Raw genomic sequence first — 26,231 nt, forward strand, 5'->3', positions numbered from 1 at the left:
GTCTATATACATTTTATAGAATCGGAAGCTATGCATTTGATCAAGTGATGATCTTTTGCAGAGTTGTTGTCCAAGAGCCCACGAAGGCTTGGGAGGTGGTAAGACTAAATTTCGACAGATGGCACCATTGTCATTCCAATGAAAGTACGAATTTTCTGTTTTATGTATGTCATATTATATCTTTAAAATGCGGGCGAAGCCGCGGGCACCACTAGTTATTAATAAAATCATTGCTAACTAACAAAAATATGACCTGGGTATTTTTTATGTCTATAAATGTCAAGAATGTGTTTACTTTTATGTGTATGGAAAGACATCAAATCCTTGGGAGGATTTTCATAAGGTTAGAAATGTAAATAAAAGTCAATATTTTTATAGATTTATTATTTCAACAAACTACATATTTTCTTTTGTCTATGGGCACATTTTTAATATAACCATTATAAAAGTCTATAGCGGATATCTCCTTTTTGCCTAAAATTCTTAGAGATTTAAAATAAATATACCTTCTGTCTTTACATACTACTCTTAGAGCATTATTTTTGTCGCAGTATTCGAGTGTACCTTTTGGTACATGGTATTGGGCCATTTCTTCCATGTCTTGTAGAAAAGCATTGAATAACTTCATTGGCTTATCTCTAAATGTCGTTGTGAGTGGATATATCCCGTATATTGCACGATACAAGTTATATACCTCCTTAGCGCTCATATCTGACCAGCTTACTCTACTTATATTTTTGTTAATTTTTTTTGCTGAAAAATAAATTCTGTTATTAATATTCATTGCAATAAACATAATAAGAGTTAGGGACAATTAAATAAAAATTATCATTCAGACTACACATTTTTTGGATATTCTTAAAAGTAGATGTTTGTATAAAATTTAACTGACAAGTGAGCATGCAGTTCACCTAATGTTAAGTGGTCACTGCCAATTAAAGACATTTGATACCAACTCCATTTAGAACAGGAATTCTACCTGAGGCCGACCAGAGATACATAACGACTCCTGTGGACTAAAATGATCGACTTAGACACAAGATTTCAAGATTTAACTCCGGAAGCACCACCGCCACACCTATTTCTGCCTCATAACAACAGTGTTAAAGCGTTGCTGTGTTCCGGTTTGAAGGGCGTGGTAAGGGAGACATACTTTTCCGAAGCGTTCCAGCTTAGTCTTCAGGGGTAGCGGCGCATCTGTGGCTGACCTCAGGTAGGAATACCTAATCCTATCTGGGGTTGATTACACATGTCCATGGGAGGCAGTAACCACTTACTATCAGGTGGACTGTATGCTCGTCTGCTACTCCTATATTGTAAAAAAAAAGTCAGCTGGCGCCCACACCCTTCAACCAAAAGTAAGTGTAGCGGTGGTACATCCTCAGTTGAATAGTGGCTCCATAGGTAACAGTGATCTCATATGACCAAATAGATATTAATGTATTAATTTTGTACAAGCATCTTGTGACATACAATTGCACATACAGTTGTATAGTATAACTACAAACATTGTTAATTTTAATACATCAAAAGCTTATTACCATATGTGACTCCCTCATTGCGCTGAGGCAGTGCTTTCTCTAAGCTAGTAGGCAGTGATCTCAGGCAATTTACAAGCATGTCTGCACCAATCTCCGATAACTGGTCTGTCAGTTCAGGCAATTTGATATCTTTGGGAACAGCCACTTTCCTTTGTTCTATTATTTCTCCTGAAAGTTATAAATTTTTAATTAAGTAGTTCTTACAGATGTGATGGTGATCCTTAGAGTTTTATTTAAATGTGGGTGGTAGCAAATTTACAGCAACCTTTATACTAAAACATGTATGACAGAGCTATTTTATAAGGAAAACACCAAATCACCAAGATGATTAGCAATATATGAACTACTACCCTCTTGTGTTTGATTATGACATGTTTTCTATGCAAAACTAGTTTAATGTTCACTTTGAGGTATGAACTGCACATGTAATTTTTTCCACTGATGTTCACCCATCATTCTTTTGACTGCACCTGACGTTACTTAACTTTGTATCATGGCTTGTAGATTTTAATTGAGCAAGTGATTAGGCAATCTTATGATATTGAGCCATAGTTCACTTGAATAAAAATACACACCTACATCAAATACATTGGCTTTGATCTTCATAAGTGAGACTCCTGTGACTTTGTCTCCGTGCAACAGGGTGTGGATGATAGGAGCAGCACCGCGCCATCGGGGCAACAAACTGGGATGAACATTTACCATCCCTCTGAAATACAAGAAATTTGAATTATTTTATAAAAAATGATATGAATAATAAAATAATACGAAAATATAGCATGAAAAATTTATAAGTTATAGTAGCTAATGTAAATGCACATTACATTTGAAAGGAAGTAGCACCAGTATAATTACACTAGGGATGTACCACTGTTACACATATTTCGATCATGAATGCACTTCGCATTACAGTAAAACCAATTAGTTCTCAGAAGTGATAATGTACCTATCTGTGATTGATTTCAGTTAATACCCTTGTTCTATGGTGTTCTTATATAGAGTTGGTTACAAATATATTATGAGTTAGACCGGATACTTGTTTACATACATATTCAATCACTAGCAACACAAACAACGCTAAAATGTCTAACAAAATCGAACTAAAATACAGTATACATATTCAGTAAGTTCTTAAATAAATATAGATATATAGAAATGTGTACTTACAAAGGAAATTTTTCAAGCACATCATCTTTGATCAGATGTCCAAATGCAACGATTAAACCTAAGTCGTACTCTCCTTTGTTTACGTTCACGAGAGGCCATGGTACTGTTCTAATCTTCTCTTCCTGTGCGTATTTTTCTATTTCAGACCCCTTTTTAAGAGCATTTACTGTTACTACAAGATCTAGCCGTTTTATTATTTTCTCTTTTTTCCTGTAAGTAGATTGATATAAGCTTTTGCATAAGTTTAAAAATTCAAGGCAGTGATGTACACTTCACTGATGCGAACTTACCTAAATTCATTAACTTTCTGAAAGCTCTTAAGAGCTATGTTGTCAGAACCAAAGAAGAGGACATTGTAAGATCTGGACGTCAACCACTTCAAATGGAAGTAATTTTTATTCAACAAATTAATTTTTTTAGCCGTATATTTCAGGTTATGTATTACAAATGTCATTATTAATTTGACTAAATGACAAATTCAAAATAAAAGTATCGATATCAAAGATGTCAAAGTGATGTTTTCTGAGTGCTGCCAACCTACGAAAATATTAACCAATCATAGACAAGTCACAACAATATAGGTCACACGGTCGACAAAACAGATTTCTTGGTTTTTCTTTATAAAAAATCATATTTTTTTCTTAAGTTAAGTAATATACCACGTGAAGAATAATATATAAAATATCTGTTTACTTATAATTTCTAGCATTCATTTAGTAAAGCTAAAATCAAACAAATAGATCATGTGAATAATTTTATTTTCACATTATAGAAGAACATTATGTTTCTTAAAGTGCAACGATAGTTAAATTACGCATAATCAGCGGCGAACTATAAGGGAGGACTGGCAAAATGTCACGGGACCCTATCCTGACGGGACCCTTGACCCGAGACCAGAGACCAAAAATATGTGTATAAATCAGCGAAAAATAAATTTTCTTGAAATATTTGTAGGTAGGTAGGTATGTGCATGAAAAAAATATTCGCCAGGATCAAATCAGTAAAGTACGGATTCGTGAAAATTTCTTAGGGCCCCATGTAATGAATTTGTCACAGGTCTCATACAGTATAGTTACGCCACTACGCATAATAATGTAGTGCAAACACTTAGTAGGTAATATTCATGCACTAATAAAACAGACTATCGATATTAGCAAAATTCAAAAACATTAACACCATTGATATAATAACTATAATATATCATTGATTAACACGTAATCTAATACTTTAAACAAAGAAGTGTAATTACTTATCTTACATAATTGATAATGCAAGTGATACAAACAGATGCAGAAAAATAAATAATATTTCAATAAGAAAAAAATATTATTCATTGACAAATTCAATTATATGTAATTTTGCTATTAAATAAAAGTTCTTCGTTAATTCAATGTCGATTAAAACTTTTCTTTTTTGCAAATTGTGGCTTTGCGTACCAAGATGGTGGAGTCACTACGTTCTCTTCGAAACTTTTCATGCTTATACTCTTTTGCGAACCGTCGCGGCCTGAAAGTCTCGAAGAAATCGTTTCTATTTTAGTGCTATTTTTTCTATCGCAATCACGACCTTGATATGGTATATCCTTCATCTCAATAACTTCCACGTCAGTGTCGCTCATGTCTTTGCTAGGTCTGTGCATCTTTTTAGATTCCCTATATGCCGTAGTCCTAAATGTGCTATTCATTCGTTTCGCTTTATCTCTAAACAGTAGCTTTTGTAACTCCTTTCGAAATTTCGGATGAGTTATTATATAAATAAAAGGATTAATACAGGCGGCTGTCTTGCAAAATAATGCAGGGATCATAGAAGTGACAGGAGTTATCAGCGATTTCTTGCCAAATATGCCTAACAATGATACAATTGCATAGGGAGTCCAGGATATAAAAAACAAAGCAATCACTACTATAACTAAACCGGCTAGTTTCACTTCAGCCTTATGTTTCGCTTGCTCCTTCACGTGCCTCGAAGACATTTTGTCCTCCTCATTCTTCGTTAAGATATTTCTTCCGCAAACTACTATGCGTAGAATGTTGCAATAGCAAAAGGATATAGTACAAAGGGGTGCAACCCAGGCGGCACAGAAAAAGACAAAAATGAAATAACGAGGTGGCATTTCTTCGGTGAGGTAGTCGAAGCTGCAGCTTGTGAGAAAACCTTCAGGGACGTAATTCCCGTATCCGATGTCTAAAGCCGGGATGAGAGCGAAGATGCCGGCGTAGAGCCAGGAACCAACGGCCAGTAGGCGTGCTCGTATCGCTGTGAGTGCCCTCAGAGGCTCCAGCGGCCTGACCACTGCCCAGTAACGGTCTAAAGCTATAGCAGATAAGGTAGCTATAGATGTGGTTCCAGTTAATCCACCAACAAATCCATACAAAACGCAACCTGTAAGAAAATACTTAATGTTCAGTTTTTTTCTAAGCAAGAAGTTATTAAGCTAACATTAAGTATTGGAGGACACGCTACACGTTTGTGAACGGTTAATTTTATTGCATAGGTTATCTTATATTTTTTATCTAAATACCTGTACCTACTGAGTAGGTACTATTAAAAATCAAAGATATAGTTTCACATGACGCATTTAGTGCTATGAGCAATAAATAATCGATTTGTATTTTATTTTCTGCTAGAGATACTCATTTCTGAAAAAAATCGACTAAAGTTCGAATTAAAAGCGGTATTCATTCTACATAAGTATTCTTTCATGTTGAATGTAAATATCAGTTGAATAGAATCTATTAAAGAGCTGTTTTAAATAATATTCCCTTAAGGACACTCCCAATTTATTCATAAACGCCCAATAGCAATGTTCCCATGAATATTTTGTCCCTTCTTACAATAATACTGCGAATAGGAGAAGAATGAGACATTTCCCTTCTACCGATATTTATTAACGGTAGCTTTACGGTTTTAAAATTGGGACCAAGCCTTTGTGTAATTTGTCAAAACCGGTAATTTACTTTGGTAATACAGCTACACATAATTTGTTTTCGATTACGATTACTTTAAATACAACATGTACACTGTACATTTTCATTATTACAATAGAGTATTGTCCTCTAATACTCCCTGATCAAAAATAGGCAGGGTGGCACCACCGCCCCACTCAGTACTGACTAGTTAAATAGCTTTGTTAAGGACTGGAGAGAGACATACAGAATTCCTCATCAGGAATAGCAACGAATCTGCGGCCCATTTCAAATAGGAAATCGAACATGTCTGAGACTCTCAGGTTAATGTTTTATGTTGAGTGTATGGACTTAGGTGCCGTATGTGGCCATCTCGTATATTTCGTAGTTACTTGGAGCTGTTATTAGATAACCAATTACATTTCGCTGCTCCTGTTCCATTAGAAAGTGCATCAATTTAAAGTTGGTTCGACTCCACCGGCGCCACCGCCACACCTATTTCTGCCTAATAACAACAGTGTTAAGCGCTGCTCTGTTTTGGTTTGAAGGGAGACATACTGTTCCGAGTCGTTCCAGTTCAGTCCTCAGGGATAGCGGCGCACCTGTGGCCGACCTCAAGTAGGAATATCTAATCAAATCTGGGGTTGTTTACAGATGTCCATGGGCGGCAGTAGCCACTTACCATCAGGTGGAATGCTCATCTATTACTCCTATATTATAAAAAAGTATTTATGTTATTCCCTGCTTCAATGTATCAATAGGGCTCGATTCGTATTGTTTCATGAAAATAGATAAATATATACACACCCGTCTTTCCCAATGCTGGTCCAAGGTTGAAGGAATTGAAAACAAAAACAGGTGTTTTCGCTAACATTAGTAGATCGCTCAGGGCGAGATTGGCGACGAGAATATTTCCCGGAGTGCGGAGTGAACGACACCTGGAAAATACAAACATGCATAATTAATGTTTACTTTTACTTAACGAATCGACATGAATACGTGTCCCAAAGATCGCCATGAAAGGTCTGGTATGATTCGCCGTGGGTTCCATCCTAAATTAAAGGGATAGTAGCCTCCTGACAGTAGCCTCCAGATAGCCTCTGCCGATACTGATTGGATTACAGTCCTAGATCAGAGATAGGCTATCGATGCTTCGCTACCCCTGAAGAACCTACTGGAACCACGGAAAAAATGGGCTATAATAACGGATAAATAGTTCACAAGGGACCATTCAAATGTATTCTCCGTAAAATAAGACCTTACTTATTTGCAGTTTATGACATATAAAATATGATGAAAAAGTAAACGAGCTACCTATCTGACGATCCTCGACCTGGCGACCTCTCTGATATTAAGTGGTCATAACACATCTCTTAACCAGTACAAAAGAGGAGAGGAACTCTACCTGAGGTCAAACAGAGTTTTACTACTTCTGAATAATATGTTGGAACATTATATTATAAGTTAGCCTTGTACACATAGTATATAATATACCTACCTAGAACAATTCAGATAATATAATGCCAGTTCGCATTAGGTCTTGACGACAGTAGACTAAGAGCTCTGCCACATTAGCCTACAGAACCCTATACTTAGAATATTTCGCTTCGCTACAGTAATTATTCTGGTTGCCTAAAACGTTCATTATATAATTACACTAAATGAAATAGTTATTCATCTCATAACCATTTTCAAGGGAACAATACATATGCAATATGTAGATATGAGCTCATTCAAGTTTGTGAGTCTAATAAAACCAATTACGGTACGGTCTTGTCTTTATAATTTCGGGTACAACTTCAAGGGACGGGCATTACTGATGTAGATAATGCAGATTGTTAGGACACGTGCTGATTAATATTTTACGTTATTACTTCAGGCGTGGTACAATCATTTATGCTAGGGTTAACATTTTAAGTCGTAAATGGTAAGTCAAAAGTATAATAATAAAATTAAATAGCAATCGTATTTTGGGGGCCAATGTGGTATTTTTCTAACTTGGGCAAAAATATTTTAAATATTAGGTATCGAAAATATCTATGGTTGCGGGAGATGCTTATAATCAAATACAATTACATATTGCATGTAAATCAATCCAGAGAAATAATAATAATACTACCGTCTATCATTATTAACAGACATAAAATGGTATACTTAAGCTTTGTATTTGAAAAGGAATCTACAAATTAAACCACCTGAGCCGTTAACACGTAAGGAATGGCAAGTAATTTATCATTCGAACAAATAAACAAGAATTGATCCATAAATCAATACAATGTGTACAACAGTCGCCGTCTTCCCTGAAAAAACACAGGTATTAGGATGTAAATAAAGATTATTCTATTACGTATAATTTATTATTTATTGCTTCATTCCCAGTATAAACATACTAATCTTGCATAGATAAATCTTACAAGATACTATTCTTGAATTAACTTGCACTGATTTCTTTCTGTAACTTTGCGAACCAATCATCCAATTTTCCTCTTATATGTGTGTCTATGTCTTGAACGTGGATTTTATACCCAGGAGGTGGAGCATCAGGTATGGACAAATCGTCAAATTCTTTGCGGAAAAATAAAAGTTTTCCGTTGTTCTTTTTTGAACGTAGTGTACAATGTCTCAACGGCGTATCTGAACAATCGAACAAATCTTGTTCGTTGTCCACTTTCAATTCTAAAACAAAAAAAGTTATTAATGATCATTGATCTTATAACCTCAGAAATCAAGAATGCCTGACCTATGTTATTATATAAAAGGTCTCTGGGGATAGTGCGCATAGAAACTTTCAGCATTTATATAAAAATGACGTAGATCTAGCGTCCACGGGTTCATACTATACTAGTCTATACCTACTAAAATATCAGTTTCGGTTACATTATGGAGTTCCGGTTATATTGCGACAAATTAGAAGCCTAATAAATAAAAAAATACATATTTACAATAACCTAAAAATGTCAACACTTAGAATAGAAATCTAAATTAATGATGATGAGTAATTAGTTTTGCGTCCAATGAGGACAGGACTTCGTACCCTCAACGCCATATGCTACGACATTGTCAACACATGGGGATAAGCGGTAATATTCAGTTCTCAATTATTCTTTCTTTTCCTGGGTTTAATATTACAGAGGTACATATCTCCGAACTTTTAATAGTTCTTCGTAATAATTACATTTGATCAAATACGCTCTACTGTTATATGGGGGCAAATAGTTGTCTCAGCCAGGTATCGAACCTGTATGCCACGTAGGTCCTCCTTAATAGGTACGAGTAGTTTTATAATTACAACAATATAATTTTAGTTACTTACTGATTACTTTATTAACGTTCTCATCAAATTCTTCCAGTTTATCATCACTGTCACCTTGAAAACCTTCTACTTCCTTAGACTCAGATAATACAGAGACATCGACCATTTTAACTCGTTGAACAAGAAGAGAAAAAACCAAAAAATATAAAAATAAGACATATTTTCCAGGAAACATTCTAGAATATGTGCTGTTACTACGAGTTATATTTTCATTTTAAAAAATGTTATTGTATCAGCAACCCACTTGTGTAAATGAAGACCAATTCGATTTGCCATAAACGAAAGAATTTTATCACGAAATACACGGAATGTTTGACTATTGGCTCATTTATATGCTTATTAGGATGTTTATTGAATTTATTAAATTTAACATTAAATAATGGTTACTTATCATCGTGTTATAGACAAACTACCGCGGCTACGTGCCTGCTGAAAAATAATGCCTTATATATGTTACAGTTAAAACCCGTTTCAAGTTAGAACGCGTTTTCCCTAGTTAGAACTAGTTAATATTTAGTGCCTTTAAAAACTGTGAGGGTCGTTAAAACTAAAATTAACTAATACACAAAATTTAATGTCAGGTAAAACATTGCCAGGTAGAACTAGATTTTCCTAAGCGAGTCACGTAAAGCTTATCGATTGTACTAAAGTGATCATGGATAAAAGTTAGGTCTGAAATTATACGAATTGGACCCACCCGCTGGCAGGGCGCTACCGCGCTTTACTCGCTTGGTTTTATATTGTCTTATATGTTCCAACCTAACCTAACCAAACTTCGATGTTCTCTGAAATGTGCCTTTAGAGGTAGTATATCAGTCGTAAATTCTAGTTTTGACTAGGTATTTCTAGTTTTAACAACAGCTGGTTTTGGAGATGGTAGAACCCTTTGTGGTGGTTCAACTCCGGCGGCACCACCGCCACACCTATTTCTACATCATAACAGTAAGGAAGACATACTTTTCCGAGGCGTTCCAACTCAGTTTTGGGGGGTAGTGGCCGACCGACGTTGGATTGATTGGATAGTTGCCACTTACGTAAATGTATCTATGTAAAAACGGGTTTTAACTGTAACATAATATCTTATATATAAAAATCTCGTGTCACAGTGTTAGTTACCGCACTCCTCCGAAACGGCTTTACCGATTTTCACCAAATTTTATATGCATATTCAGTAAATCTGAGAATCGGCTATTATCTATTTTTCATACCCCTAAGTGAGGGTTGTTCACCCTTAACATATTTTTGTTTATATGGCAACACTACATTTGTCGGGTGAGCTAGTATACTTATAGATATTACTTAGACTTTGTATCGTAGTACAAACACATGTTAAATAAATGGTACAAATAAATGTTGAAACCCATAACAGAAATCAAGAAATAATGTTTACTCTTTATGGTTGGGGATCAAACCAGGATCTCCCTGTATAAGACCGATATGGTAATTAAGAAGTTACTTAGTCATATTACAATAAAATTATAAAAGATTCGTCATATTTTAATTGATGTCTAAGCATGCCATCCACATCCAATCGTTTCGAAGAATATATTATTTTCCTGTCATGTCACATGTAGAGAATGAATCGAGTTAAATAACGCATGCGAGAGGCGAATACAAATCCGCGTGACAAGAAAACCCTCAGACTTGTTTTGATATCTCCAATATGTTGTATCATGCTTCTGTGTGGAACAATATTACTCTCCTATGACCTATCTATATGTTACACGACGTTGTTATAGCGGTCGTAACTATAGATCCGCATGATATTGAGGTAAAAATCAATTGTAGATTCATTTATTCTACAGGTTAATTAAATACACACACAATATTTGTGAAAAGGCACATTATACAAGGTATTTGTTGTTGTTCTTGTTCTTCTGTTGTTTTTATGAAGGATTATTATATAACTTTGTTAAGATTGCATAATATGTCGAAACAGCCATACACGAGTTCTCTACCAATTATCGCGTGTACCTATAGTAGTTTCTTTCCCAACTTGTTTCCCTTGTGGTTTTTGCTTTAGTATAAAACATGAAGTCTTGCAACAGTGCAAATTAAAAAAAATTACATCTGCATAACTTTTATACGTTGGTAATAAAACGTAGCTCTCTTACTCTTCAGGAGTAGAAATACATATGTGATCATCGTCAGAGAACGGTAATAGGTACTATTTTAGGTTGGAATGCCTATGAGCTGTAATAACCTCCTTTCGTCTCGTGGAATGCATGGAAGCAAAACGTAAGGTTCATAACTAGTTACGCATTGGATCGGACTCAGGTAGGAATCCTTATGGTTATGTTGTAGAAGAACTGATATCCATTTGTGTTAATAGCCATTTTAAAATATTAATGTTTCACTTTCAAAAAGAGTTCTATATAATTTAAGTTCTAAATGAATGAGATTTGAATTTGAATGCAAATTGCGCTGCTCCTTCTTTAATTAAAAAATATTAACTTAGCTGTTGAATCATATACCTACAATTAAAAATTAAAACTAAATTAATTCCTGAATGAATCTTAGCAAAGTAGAAGGACAAGCATTATCTTGAATAAAAAGATTTGAGAGTCAGTGACGTTTTAATTGGAAAAGTTGGATGAGTGGAATTATGCGATCATAAAACGATATTGATAGAAATCTCAACGGTGTTTTTTTATTCAAGTGAAGTAACAAACATTCATAAAGAGTTCGTTTTAAAATCATCACATTATAAAAACTAAAAAACGTATAAAAATACAGGACATTCTCAAATGAATTTAATATTTACTCGTATATATGAAATGTTCCTGTAACTCTATTTTCAAAGTAATACAACATGGCAATGACTTCAAAATTAAAAAAAAACCAAAATATTATCTAGGTATTCTACAATATTAAATTACAATTAAATAATTCGGTTGTAAGTGAAATGTAAAATTCTATGTGTTACACACAGGTATGCATTGAAAGGTTTTTTTTTAATAAGAAACAATAGAAAAAAATATTTTATCAAAATATTCGATATTTAGATTAATGTAGCGAAGGACTAAATAGGTACTTGAAATTTGCTAAGAGGCTTGCGGCCCAAACAGTAACTGTATAAATGAATCTTTATTTTACTTAAGCTGAAACTCAATTAGGTGAAACATCTTAACTTTACGACTATTTATGCCTCGCGGTTTCCGAGAGATAAATTGGATCATTTAAGGAATCTCCGATATACTTAATTTTAATCTCATTTCCTGTTCATCAATCTCACATGTGGATCTCGTGAAGGTAGATTTATCTTTGTCGAGTTAGATGCGTACCAACGAATAACTTATCGTAACATTTAATAAGTACATATTAATAGATAGAATACTTTGTTTACACGGAGGTTGACTGAAATGTAAATGCGTGCAAAACATCTAAGAACCTTGAAAAGTCAATTGAAACCCAATTTATTCCCCGAAAATAATAATTGTCCGGAATTGCTGTAGATTAGGAGATCACGAAAGACTTATAAACGAAAAGCAATAAACAAATGAAAAGACGAAAATTTTCCTTAAATAACAGAAGGTTCCTGTTATACGTATCTACTGTTATATAAATTATTTATATAATGTATTTAATAATTCGCTATTTGCGAGTCAACCTCGATCGAACGGTTCTATTCCACCTTAATTCTTTTATTTTTGTTTTTTATATATTTGTGTTTTCAACATGGCCGTAGTAATACACTATAGAGATTTCAAGTGTATCTGTCTATTACGGCTCAGGAAATAGAAACTTGTGACAGAGGATAGGCGGAAGCTTAGTAGGTTCCGTTTTTAACTTATGGGTGCGGACTCTTAAAACGTTTCACTGAATTATTAAAACATAAATATATAATTTACAATCATTTTATTACTAACGACTTAACTAATTCACACACTTCATTCATGTTATACTTTAGCCTTATTTAGTATATTTCGAAATATGTCAATTAAAGAATAAACATTGTATTATGTTTGATTTATGTTCTTTATGTATTTTTAGGGGTAGGGGTTTCAGCTTCCTTTAAAGAAATCTGAAAGTACCATTCCACTGCTACGATTATACATTTTCCTATGAGAGAAACGTTCAGTGTTACCAATGATTTAATAGACGTTTCGGTTTACTTAAATAGGCATAATATTATTTCTAATGAGTATAGATTCTTTGTGTACATTGTACAATTCAAAAATAATTTTCCTACTCACAACATTCATTGTTTTCAGAGTGGTTTCGAGTGTTATGTGAATTTGTTTCCATCATTTGTCTCGCTGCCTGAGTTACGGCCTCTTAAAAAGGGCTTACTTTATTTTATTTTTCGCAATAAGTCAGTCAGTCGTAATAAGTCGTAGATGTATGAGTATGCTACAAAGTACACTATATCTTATTGATATAAGGGTATGAGAAAGAAACGGTACAAATAAGGGTTTCTTACCTAAAGTACAAAATTATGACGACTGCATTTCCCGCACATCCGATGATTGCTATCGTAATATACAGTCCGCCCAGCGTGTAATGGTAAGCTGGCGTCGGGGGCGGGAATTGTAACCAGTGCGGATTAATTAAAAACAAGTATTCGTCAGTAAATAGACCGTATCTGTACCATAAATGTACAGGCCAGAGATCTTTGAATCTAGTCACTAATGTTTGGACATCATTTTGTTCATCTTTAAATATTTCAATTGACGTATTTCCCCGAATCAGCTGTGAACTTCTCTTCTTTCGTGTTTTTCCCGACTTGTCTCTAACATGCGACGCGTTAAGTCTTCTACGTTTTTTCCATTGTTTTAAATTATCTAAACAACACCACAACAAATCACTGCACTTTAAAGGTTTCGTATACTCTAATGAATTTATCGCACTCACTTTCAATTTTTCAACGGTAAACGTTTTATTCACGTATGCACTGTCGTTATTCACACAACGTATTGTATCTATGGATAATATTATAAAGACAATCTTGTTTATTTGGAACATTTTGTAATCTCGTTCAGTAGAGAAAGCTGGAGGACACAACCGTTCCCAGCGATTTCTGGGACAAAATGTTTCTCCCGGATGTTACGACCTACACAACACATTCTTTGTACGTGTAGTGTGAAGTAACACAGGGAATATATTTAATTCCCCCGACAAATTAACAAATAGGAACGAGTCAGCGCTTTCCTTCATTTATTGTATATGCGTTTAGCTTCATATAATATCTTCTGGAGAGTATCCAGACGCTTTTTGTAACAGTAGTAATTTAAAAATATATCGACGTATGGGTTATTCTGAGTCTTGGCACACGTGTTGCATCTTTGACGTCGGAAGGTAATCCTTTTAATTACACAAATTTACACAAATTTGTCGTCGTAAATAAGGGCAATAACTTTAATTGAATGCATTAGGTGGATCGTAAAACTGGGCAAATCCTAAAATAAATGCAATAGCGAAAACGATTTTATGGTTATTATAAATATTAAAAGTATATTATTAGATTAAAAAGAACATCTTTTTTCTATCGAATCTACTGATTTAGTTCATCACACATCAATTCATTTAACACATAGCATTTAATAACTACTGTTGTATTTATTACTTTTCATATTAGAATATATCAGGTGAATAAAGTGTAAGTTTTTCCATAGTTATTTTTAATAAATTTAATTATAAGTACTTGGGTACAGTTTACTGGAATAGGACACTGCATGGTGGATTATGATAGGAGACGGTATGTATAATACTTAAACAATACTATTTTCAAATAAAAAAAATATGTATACAAATGTATACATGTATACAAATAAATAAAAAATTGACCCTTTAAAATTTACTGTCAATATTTTGATCATTTACGAAGGAAATAATGGAATAAGAAGGAAATTGTAAGCAGTTCATAACAACTCAAATGTATAGTCCTAATTAGTACCATAATAGTTATTTTAAATTAATTATTACCTACTGTTAAGAAATATTTAACGGTTAAGAAAAACATAGTAAGGAAATCTGCACGCTTAAGAATTCTTGTAAGAAGTTCTCAAAAGTGAAGTCTACCAATCCAACGCTGTGGACTATAGCTTAATAACAAGGAAATATTTTTGGTCAATTTTATACCTTTTAACAAAAATAATATTGAACTTAGAGACTTACTTGCAATACATCAGCAGAACAATTACATTTCCCCAACAACCGAGCGTTGAAAAGAAAACGTAAATGCCGCCCAAAACCTTTTGTACGTTAGCGTTTGGCGGTGGAAACTGTAACCAGTGCTCATTAATCAAATGCAGGTAGTCGTCGGAGAAAAACCCGATCTCCCGCCATCTGGCTACGGGCCACATTTGCTTAAATCTCTCTACCAGAAAGGCGTGCTTTCTCGTTACGTTGTTATCATTAGAATCGGTAATGTTCGTCGGTTCTGTCGATTGCATTTCCAATTCGACGCTGCTTATTGCCGTACTTTCAATAACTCGCTTTTCTTCTCTTTTCAGTCGGAGAGCAGGTGCGCTGTGATCACTCCATAACATATTTAATTGGTTCAGTGCAACTCCATTTGTATTATCACGGCTGCATAGCATGCTCATTATGATAAATCCGAATGATAGTCCAAGTAACAGAGTTAATCTCATGTTTATGGAACTATTTTTCCTCGCGTGCTGTTCGTATGGAATCCACTAAGGTTTTACGAGAGACGAGCATGATCTCTTCGCATGAATGTTTCAAAACGATTGATTTTTGCTAGCTGAACCCACGGGACCGTTTTGGAGCCATACTTAAATTGGATTAGAATGGCTCGCTTTAAGTAAGTCCATACTATCGATCGTTAATTCAGTCTTGTACTAGCTGATTGGTGGACCTTGGAAATCACTTATGCAATTGGGCACTAAATATTATGAAATATCTTCAACAGTTTCTATAAGACTAGCTTATGAATTAAGGAGATCATTTCAATCTTCATAATTATACTGCATTTCTTAAAATCACTAAAACTGTTATTTATTTGACGCTATATAACGGAAAAGTGATGATTTTTTTATTAAAATAAAATGATGGAATATGTTTCAGAACATCCACAAAAATCTCTGTGTTAGTGTATTAATGAGATATTTTTATTTGTTTCTTATCATTTTTTTTATTTTTGACAGCGATATGTTCCTTTAATCCAATAACTTATACGAGTATATGCAAGGCGGTGGCACTAATTACAAATTAGTCGTCTCAATTAGGTTATTTGATCTCGTCATTCTTAAATTACCAATTTATAATGTGTCACACATAATTGATTGATGTTTTATTCCGAGTTATCAAACTAAGAAGATTAATTAAATTTTCCTATCGATGTAAATAAGAAAGCTTATATGGTTCTTATTCAATCAACTAAAAACATCTGGATGTATTGGATGTGAAGGTGGTAGAACCCTTTGTGTTTCGACTCCGGCGGCACCACCGCCACACCTATTTCTGCTTTATAACAGCAGTGTTAAGAGTTGCTGTGTTCTGATTTGGAGAGTGTGGTAAGGGAGACATACTTTTACGAGGCATTCCAGTTTAGTCCTCAGGGGTAGCGGCGCATCGGTGGTCGACCTCAGGTAGGAATATCTAATTCTATCTGGGGTTGATTACGGAATACAGACGTCCATGGGCGGCAGTAAACACTTACCATCAGGTGAATTCAGGTGTACTGCATGCTCGTCTGCTACTCCTATATTATAAAAAAATGCTTGAAATTTGGTCCGCAGACAGTTTATGACGTACATAGCATATCCTATTATTAATATTATAAATATGTATGTACATTTGTGTTTTCATGTTTATTATTCGATCATAAATTGTGTGTGTTGTGATTGTATTGGATGTAATCATCGTATTCAGGAATAGCTGAATGGATTTGCACGAAGTATCGTCCACAAATAGCTTATTATATAGATTATTTATTTCTCACTAGACCCAATTCTAAAGTCTACGAACGACTACAAACGAAATCGTAGGTATTCGGTATTCTTTAAGATATTTTATTGCCTAATATATTTAAACCGCAATCTTTTTTATAGTTTTACTAGTTTTTACCCGCGGCTCCGCTCGCGGTCATAGGTCGATGACAATACTTGTTTTATATGTCCCTCGGGAACAGTATTTTTTTCGAATAAATGTTACCCCGGGGGTAAAGGTAGTTTGTTGGGGTCCTTTTTTTATCTCTGGCAACGTGTGTACAAAATTTTATGACAATCGGTTTGAAAGTTAAGGCGGTAGAGCAAAAAAAACTTCGCATTTGTAATATTAATTACGATCTAAGGATAAGACAGACTACCTGCCTGATGGAAAGCAATTTATCGTCTTCTTTGGGCGTTTACAACACCAGTGGAGTGGTCAATGCATTGGCGGATTTAAATAAGATATCTTTTTGCACCTTTCTTCTTATTTTTCTCTTTGACGAGGCATAAATAAAAATTCAGCACCAGGCAGGCTGCATGTATAGGTACTATTTCCATATCGAAATATAAAACGATACCGTAAATGCTAACACTTCCTACAATGTATACAAAAGTTCTTATAAGGATTATTTTTTACCAAATCTTACGTTCGCCCTTGATGTTCCTAATACGTTTTCTCCGTGTATCTGTCCCATAAGCCGTTGTACTCACATTAAAATATATCTTGTTATGGAATATATAAAAAAATATTATCCGACAAGACAATTTTTAATTTAGCACATTTAAAAACTTAATGCTACTTTTCATTGTATTCGTAAAATAACAGTTTACCTTATTTTCCTAAGAAACCAGGAATCCTATATATCTTGTTGTATAATACAGCCAATGATATATTGTCTTTTTTTGAAAGTTTTATCTAAATCGTTAGTAGCTCCTAAGACTATTCTTTAGAGATAAAACAGATGGATGAAGATTTCAAACAGATCTCTTTATATTTTTAGTAATTATTTTGAAATAAACAAATGAGTTTGTAATAGATTGATACACATTTTTGTAATTTTAGAGCATGAACTGTACTTTATAATTCGCTATATCATGCCGGAGGTCCATTGTTTATATCCTAGGCAAGCAACTCGGATAAAACTTACAAACCTGAGAGTTCTGTAAAAAATGTCTTTTATATGTGAAGTTTACCAAAATGCACTTGGACTGCATGGTGGACTATACCCTAAGCCTCTTCTTATTCATTAGAATGGGTTGATGAAGACAATATAGACAAAGTACCAAAATAGTTATTTTACTGTGACTGCAGCGATGTATAAAATGGCTTCATGCCAAATGCAGCAATAAATTCATGACAACATTTTATTACCTACTATTACCCGTTATCCAACAAATTATTTTCTAAACACTATATTTATCATTAAGTGATGATATATGTATTATATTATAGATGTATGCTAATTTGTTTATGATTATTTTCTTTCGTAAAAAAGTAATAATATATTGGATATTATTACTTTTAGTTTCGATTAATAACATCTTATTTTACAAAGCATTTTTACAAAGCATTATGAGTGTCGTAACCGTTTGGTCGCAAAAGTTCTATTTATTTCTCTTCGTAAGTATTCTCATTACCTGTGGCAGGCTTACAAACAATTTGCTCCGTAAGAGAAGATTGTCTCGAAGAAGTTGCACAAATATCAGATAGATGTCGTTACTCTTCCTTACAGTTTTAGTATAGGTATTGTCGCTAAACCAAGGCTCTACTTTAATTCCTTATTACATCGATAGATTGCGCTCAGTGTAGGTAAAACGAACCACTTTATGTGTTATTTACAAATACTCACTTTTTTAATAATAGTTTCAATAATAGGCTTGCACTGTGTGTAAATAATAATTATTTTAAATTTCACAGGTTGAAATTCTATTGATCATAAGACTTGTAGATACCTGATATGTTGAATAATATAAATGGTATAATAATCATTAAGACATGTGTTAAGTTATGCTAGGTTATTCTTTATTATAAATAAATTTTAAAATTAATTAATCTTTACATTAAGTGTACAGTTCAGTACTTCGTTGTTTACAAATTTGTTTTTAAATTTAACGTGAAAAACAAACTACATATATTTAATTAAAAACATTAATACCATTGTTACAGAAGAAAATAGATGTGACGAGCTTAAGTTCGGGCTTAGAGGCGCACCATAAGAGTGGCCTATGTTAAGCAATGGACTAACATAACCTGTACCCTTACCATGAGTTTTTACGTTTTGACAAATATGACTATTTTGGTATTTGTTTACGTATTTGCCCATACTATTTCCAATCAGCGACCCTAGCGGATTATTAGAACTTGGAAATTGTATGGACCAATACGTAAACAAATACCAAAACAGTCATATTTGTCGAAACGTAAAAACTCATGGTAAGGGTACTGAACCGTGCGACAGATTAAAAGCAAGCAAATCCACGTGCTGCAACATGTTAGTATTAAATGAAAATTGTCGAAACCCGAAGGTAAAGACCAAAAGAAAGTTTTAACGTAGCCTCAACACTTCGTAATTTGCATATAGGGGCGTGTGTGAGAATACTTTCCGAACTTTGCATATAAATCAGAAAAATGACCTAGATACATACATTATGACTGTAACATCCCTAGGTGTTACAATATGCATAGATTATATGTATAGATATGTACGTTTAGCGTGGAATAACAGCCGAAATAATACATATTCAAGGCATATGTTATTGAAGTTACACTTCTTTTGAAGCGAGAGTGAGAAGAAGTATTAGTGATCATTTTTGCAACGAAAACGGTTACGCTGGAGGGTTATGCTGGAGGTTAGATAGAATTAAACCGCTTTAAATCAAAGACAGACAAATGAACATCATCAAATTGATCTTTATATTTAATAAAAGAAAACAAAAGAAAATTCTCAAGTCTTTTCGTGGACGTACTCGTATAACTAAAAGTATTAAGTAAGAATTATCTTTTATATCTGTCCCATTTTTAAAAAGACAATGTAAGAGTCACCAATATCGCTAACAAGGGCTAAGTTAAAAGGAAATAGGCACATACTTACTCAGTTATTGTAAGTCTAAACATAATTTGGAGAGTTAATAAAGATCGCTACACTTGATTTGACAAAAACGAGAAAAACACCCTCGAGAGTTGTCCTACGAGATTGCATGCGGTTTATTGCTTCACCCCTCCTATTTGTATTTGTTTATCATACAAAGACTTGCCTAAACATATATTGCATTTCGTACAGTTTCTGTAGAGACAATAAGTATTCATGTTATGACTTACAGTCCTAAAATTTAACCCTACCTTTCGATTACCGGTTCAATCGTTAAAATGGCCTATGTTATTAAATAAATCTCCCACGAGCGTTGCAAGATGGGTTGCCATCGCTGATGTTGGAACGGCACGGAAAAATATGTTTCCTTTAGTTTATATTTCCTTTATTTTATATGTTTCCACAGCCTTCAAACCAGGACATAACACAGCTTAACACTCTTGTCATTAGACAGAAATAAGTGTGGTAGTGGAGCCTCTGGGGTCGAACCTCAAAGGGTTCTACCACCTTTTATTTTCCTTTCGTTTCTTCAGGCAAATTAGGTATTCAGGTTGCAACTTACAACCCCAAAATTAAATTCAGGCTCTCGATAGATAAGACTGGATCGACCTTAATAATGTTCTAGGTTATTAAGTAATCTTCTACTAGTTTTTTACTGTGAATTTAAAGACTTTAGAAATAGATCTTCCAATAATACGGTTCTCAGTTGCAAATAAGTAGGTATAGGGCATAGATATATTATACTCAGTAGGATAATATGTCTATGGTATAGGGTATGCTTAAAATGTTCACGAAGGAATCAAATCGGTGCGAAAGTGAATGACAGCTTGAAAGACGTCATAAATCAAAGTTTTTAATATTTCTCCAATTTCCCATTCCAACGTTATTAGTCACAAACCTGTAAATAATACACATAGGACTTTCTTCACTAACGAAATTTTACGTATTTAAAGTAAGTTAAGTTTAGAGAAAATAAAAATAATAAATATTTGCGCAGACCTATTTTAATTTTAACTCTGTTGAGTGTCGTTGATGATAAAATAAAGTTAGCCATATTTAAAAAGCTTTTACATATGTTGAATATTTTAGTGGCCCATTTCAGCCACGTGTGAAAGAATTTGACAGAAACAAGTTCAGTAATTCCCAACCCAATTATCAAAATATAAATTCATCACATAGGCTTCTGCTTGACCGGTCAAACTGCGCTACGAGGGTACAATGTTTGCGTGCTTATTTGTTGGTACAATTTGAAATAAATTTGTATACATTCATAGATGTATAAAAAATGTCATTGTATACATTATGTACTTCATCATTTTATAATTAGTGCCTCTTTACGATATATGGCTCTTCTTTAGAATTACAAAGGTTTGATTCATCAACGTTTCAATTCATGACGTTTCAAAATGCAATTTGTTTATATACCTTCAAAAACAAATCACTACTATGTACGTTTTCCTCGCGATGTTTTTGTTCACCGTAAAAGTAGTCATAAAATAAGTTATTTATAATAGATAGTTAAGTTTTAAAAATCTGGACCTGGTCACAAGATCCTGGGGCACGAGCCCGACAGGTAAGTCACTATGATAAATGCTAATATTGTTGCATTTCTTTTGTGTTTTATTCCACTTTATCCAAAATTAATTTTACTTAATCTACACTAATATTATAAAGAGGAAAACTTTGTTTGTTTGTTTGGTTGTAATTAATAGGCTCAAAAACTACTGGACCGATTTTAAAAATTCTTTCACCATTCGAAAGCTACATTATCTACGAGTAACATAGGCTATATTTTATATATTTGAAAAATACATTTTGAGGCGGTACAAAGTTAGCCGGGTCAGCTAGTTAAACATATTTAGCATTGCATTTGCTAAGAACAATTCAACTTATATGGAAATGTTTGGCGGCCAACACTATGCTCTCTTTTTATTCGTAGCACCAAAATTACTAAAAAAAGAGATCGACAGAGCTGGCCTCATTTGGACAGACCGAGAAAGATTTTCCGTACAATATGAAAAGTGGAAAATGATCAAGAAAATAGCTACTATTTTTACCTACCTACCTATTGTTACAACAAAATATTTGAGCAAATAATGAATTCAATAATACTTAAACAATAAATGTTACACAATAAATAATTGTATGTTTCCTTTTTTATTATTATCTAATGTAAAATTTGAAAAATAACTTATTATATAAACACCTAAAACAAACATATAAATTCATCATTTACTTATAATTCAAGCAGGTCGGATATCGAACCCGAAACTAAAAACATTTCACATGTTTATTTCACATTAGGTACTTACTAATATAGATACAACATAGGTACTTAAAATTCCTGTGTGAATATTGCACACCTGTACACAGGAGGGTCGATATCTGAAGCCATGCATGAAAACTCATTGGAAATCTGATAGACAATTAACAGTCCAATCGATTTACGGCCACACATTCTAAATATTTAATGCAAACCGAATTGAGATTATACTCATATCCGGCGTAAAATTGGCTTTGTGTCCAATATAACCCAATTTTAAAACCGGGTTCGTAGTTATACATTAGAATTAAATATAATATCCACATGCTACGCATTGAAGGTGGTAGCGCCCGCTGTGGTTCGACGCCGGCGGCACCACCGCCACTCCTATTTCTGCCTAATAACGCCAGTGTTAAGCGCTGCTATTTTCTGGTTTAAAGGGTGTGGTAAGGGAGTGGCGAATCTGTGACCAACTTCTGGTAGGAATATTTAGTCCTATCTGGGGTTGGTTACAGATGACTGCATGCTCGTCTGCTACTCCGTTTTTTATAAAATATATTATAAAAATCTTATTGAAAGAGACATAGGTACTTCAAATAAAGCTGACGGCGGCGTAACTTCTCGTAATTTAACTTATTATCGTGGTCAATCTATTCCTGCCTATTCTACCTTATAAAAGCAGTGTTAAAGGCTGCTGACAAATGTAGTGAATCAAATCACTATATAGATTTGTAGACAGCAGATGAAAAAAGCAGCTGCGACAATAATATTATTGCCTCAGATAAAATAAACCGGTGAAAATAAGATATTCAAGAAAAAGAACTTTCTATTATTTACATTATTTTATTTGTGATAACAATATTGAAAAGACAAATAATAGCCGCGAGCCGTAAGTAAGTTGAGCAGCCCCATGCCACACATATCTATCAAAGGTTATTTATCACGTGCGTTGGTCTTTAGGGATAGCAATGTCTCTGACCGCCATCGAATAGACCCTTTAACTGGATAAATAGACCTGTTCAATAAACCAGGAAAGGCATATTTAAGAACGTTACATGTCTACTTTGTCACCGTTCCTGCATGGATCCACATCCGTCCTTCGAAGTATTCTAAATAAATTAAATAATAAACTTGCACCCAACGTTAAGCACGATATGCCTATTGCCTGTATTCTTTAATAGCTAATACAAATTAATATATTATAGTGATTTGATAAGTTATCACTTTGCCCTGTTCAGTGACTTCTTGTTCTTGGAAAACGAGGCTGTTGCTCATCCGCATCTTCGGAGGGAATATCATTAATCCTGATGAGGAGAATGGGACAATAATATTAAAATCATACATTGTCATCGGTTCCCGATAATTATTTTTTTTTAATTAATCTTATCATTCAAAGTGGGTAAAAATCGAGTTTAAAGATTTTGTTAGATTCCCAAATATATACACAAAAGTCAAGCAAATAAAAGTGTGATAAAAACAAGGTTTTCTTAGCCAGGGATTTGTAACGAGTGATTCTAGCAGGAGGGTGGAGTAGCGATTGAAAACTCGAAACTAATATTAATGTGGATAATACGTCACTGTCATGGCGAAGACGCCATCAAAATCCGTTCAGCAATAGACGGAATTAGCGCTTCCAGGCAGAAATACTGTTATTGGAGATTTCTTTTTATATTTCATTTATTATTGGAACAAAAAATCTGATAAAAATCTAAGTTTGACTGGAATGCAAAGATGATAGTTATACTACACTTATTTTATTTGTGCTGATTTATTTTTATATGATACAGTAAACGAGTCAAAATCTGAGATCGGCTACAGATGAGCGGCTGCGTCTGAAAACTAATTTGCAACGCTTCGTCTCTCCATGACCACAGCCTTGAAAGCAGAACACAATAACGCAATACTGCTATTATAAGGCAGAAAAGGTGTGATAGTGGTGCCACTGGAGCGAACCACGAAGAGTCCTTTAACTGTGCTGCTGTTATAGTTTCAGAGATGTAGTAGCATGCTCTTGCTACTTCTATATTTATTTAATAAGGTTTGCCAAAAATTGTTACACAAAATGTATTATAAATAATTACAAAACAATGGTCTTATGCTACGTGCACAACCTATTACAGGCAAACACAGCAACACAACAATTATAGCTACATAAGTGCATTGGGTAATCTAGTAGTGAAAGTAAATTATATTAAAAATAGTATAAAGAAAAAGGTTGTACGTAATTTCAAAATAGTTGTCCGTAACGCCTGTGTTGTTGCTATATTTCCTGACTCGAATAAACGGTAAAGCCTTTTATCCAATAAATACGATCCCGCGCCTGCACGGAATTCGCTGGAGCGCTGGACCTGTTTGCCAATGATTCATTGTGCAGGTCAAACAGGTGCGAGTTAAATTATCCATTCCACTAAGCTTACCTACAGTTAGTTTAGCATATTTAGTAGTAGATATGTTATAGATATGTTTAGGATCTGGATGTTGATAGGGATCTCTAAAATATTATAACGTTTTCAGATACTAATATATCCGATAGTATCAGTTACGGATATTAGATTTTTGAGTAACTATAAATGTTAAGAAAATACAAATAGGTAATGATTTTATTTTATTATATATTTTATTTTATTACATAAGTATCCACCCCTAATCGAAATTATTCGAACTTTATATCTGTTACGTTATAAATATCTATCCGTAACCTGAACAGGTTACGGATAGATTTTTATATTTCGGATATCCGATAGTTTGGGTTTACTGTTACGGAACTCTATAACGCCCTTTTTTCACAGGGCTAATCAAAGTTCGGACTAGTCTATAATACAGACACAATATCTATTAGTATGTTGTGAATTTAATACTGTTTTTATTTGACAATGTTATAAATGTGTTATCTGTGTATGTTATTTGTGTTTGATTAAAACATATTTATCTGTACTTTACGCGCCAACATATTAAGTATACCTATTCTTCTTCTTCATTCCTATCATATAAACTTAAAACGCTACATTACTTATCTATTTGTAGAAGAAGTTGCTGAAGTTTAATTAGTTTCTAACGAAAGTCCTTTACCGAGACTGATACGGAACTGCATGCAAAGTTATAAAGGAAATTTTGTGTACATAAATGAAGAGGGAATATTAAACAAATACTAAACACGCATATATTCACAGTTATTCACACTGACATTTACACTGAATAAAAGCTGTCTTTGAAACATTAGCGTCGAGCAACAATAGAGAGAAACACTATGAACAATAAAATATACTTAAGTATATTACACGTAGGACAATTTGCAATGCACTCCGACTCGAGAGCTTGGTGTCTATTTAAGGTTTAATATAACTAATCAGGCCTATGATGATAGAGGTTGTAGAATCCGTATGGCTCTAACGAGAATACTTTGGTGAGTATCTATCACCGTAACATCTATTTCTAGCGAGAAGCAGTTCTGGGGTTTCAATCAAAGGAAATAGATGCCGGCTGCACATCCGTTGGAAATTGAAATAAAAATTATGAAACAGCCAATTACTCTTAATAAAAACCAAAGGGCATAAAATGCAGTCACGCAGTACCGTTAAACGTTAAATATAGCCGTTTACAATTTCGCCACCAATAAAACAAAAGCTTCCCGTGGACTGAGGAACGGATAGGCTGCATTTTTAATAATCGGCGGTAGAAAGGGGCCCCTAACAAGAAATGAAGCTGTAACCTTACCATGAGTTTTTACGTTTCGACAAATATGACTGTTTTGGTATTTGTTTACGTATTTGCCCATACTATTTCCAATCAGCGCTCCTAGCGGATTATATTCGAACTTGGATATTGTATGGGCCAATACGTAAACAAATACCAAAACAGTCATATTTGTCGAAACGTAAAAACTCATGGTAAGGGTACTGAAACGCGCGGTCGGAGTCGTTAGGGCCGCTTCGCCACGAGCCATCGTTATTTTTGAAGAGCTGAATTTTTAATATTCCATCGACTGAATGAAGTAAGATCTATCTACTATTTGTATACCGACTGCGAGCTTTGTCGGAGTCGATCTTTTCAATCTATT

The 26,231-nt window shown here is 34.0% G+C and overlaps 2 protein-coding genes across 3 annotated transcripts; both read right to left on the reverse strand.

Annotated features, from left to right (window-relative positions):
- Positions 1–367: 367 nt before the first annotated feature.
- LOC140750497 (methionyl-tRNA formyltransferase, mitochondrial) lies at positions 368–3,192 on the reverse strand. The gene is made up of 5 exons (XM_073084077.1): positions 2,999–3,192; positions 2,709–2,918; positions 2,117–2,250; positions 1,542–1,709; positions 368–753 (listed from the first exon to the last, which is right to left on the reverse strand). The coding sequence occupies exons 1-5, from the start codon at positions 3,160–3,162 to the stop codon at positions 389–391; spliced, it is 1,041 nt and encodes a 346-aa protein (XP_072940178.1). The 5' UTR covers positions 3,163–3,192; the 3' UTR covers positions 368–388.
- Positions 3,193–3,501: 309 nt separating this feature from the next.
- Positions 3,502–15,529, reverse strand: LOC140750495 (opsin, ultraviolet-sensitive). Of its 2 annotated transcripts, none has more exons than XM_073084073.1 (3): positions 15,045–15,529; positions 6,422–6,552; positions 3,502–5,090 (listed from the first exon to the last, which is right to left on the reverse strand). In XM_073084073.1, exons 1-3 carry the CDS (start codon positions 15,518–15,520, stop codon positions 4,096–4,098), a joined length of 1,602 nt encoding a protein of 533 aa, XP_072940174.1. In that variant the 5' UTR covers positions 15,521–15,529; the 3' UTR covers positions 3,502–4,095. The 2 variants fall into 2 exon arrangements, with proteins under 2 accessions (XP_072940174.1, XP_072940173.1); XM_073084072.1 differs by lacking the exon at positions 15,045–15,529 and adding an exon at positions 13,351–14,098.
- Positions 15,530–26,231: the final 10,702 nt, after the last annotated feature.

Source organism: Epargyreus clarus, unplaced genomic scaffold, assembly GCF_041222505.1.
Source record: "Epargyreus clarus isolate Ecla_fem2 unplaced genomic scaffold, WU_Ecla_fem_2.2 ptg000019l, whole genome shotgun sequence".
Taxonomy (NCBI): Eukaryota; Metazoa; Arthropoda; class Insecta; order Lepidoptera; family Hesperiidae; genus Epargyreus; species Epargyreus clarus.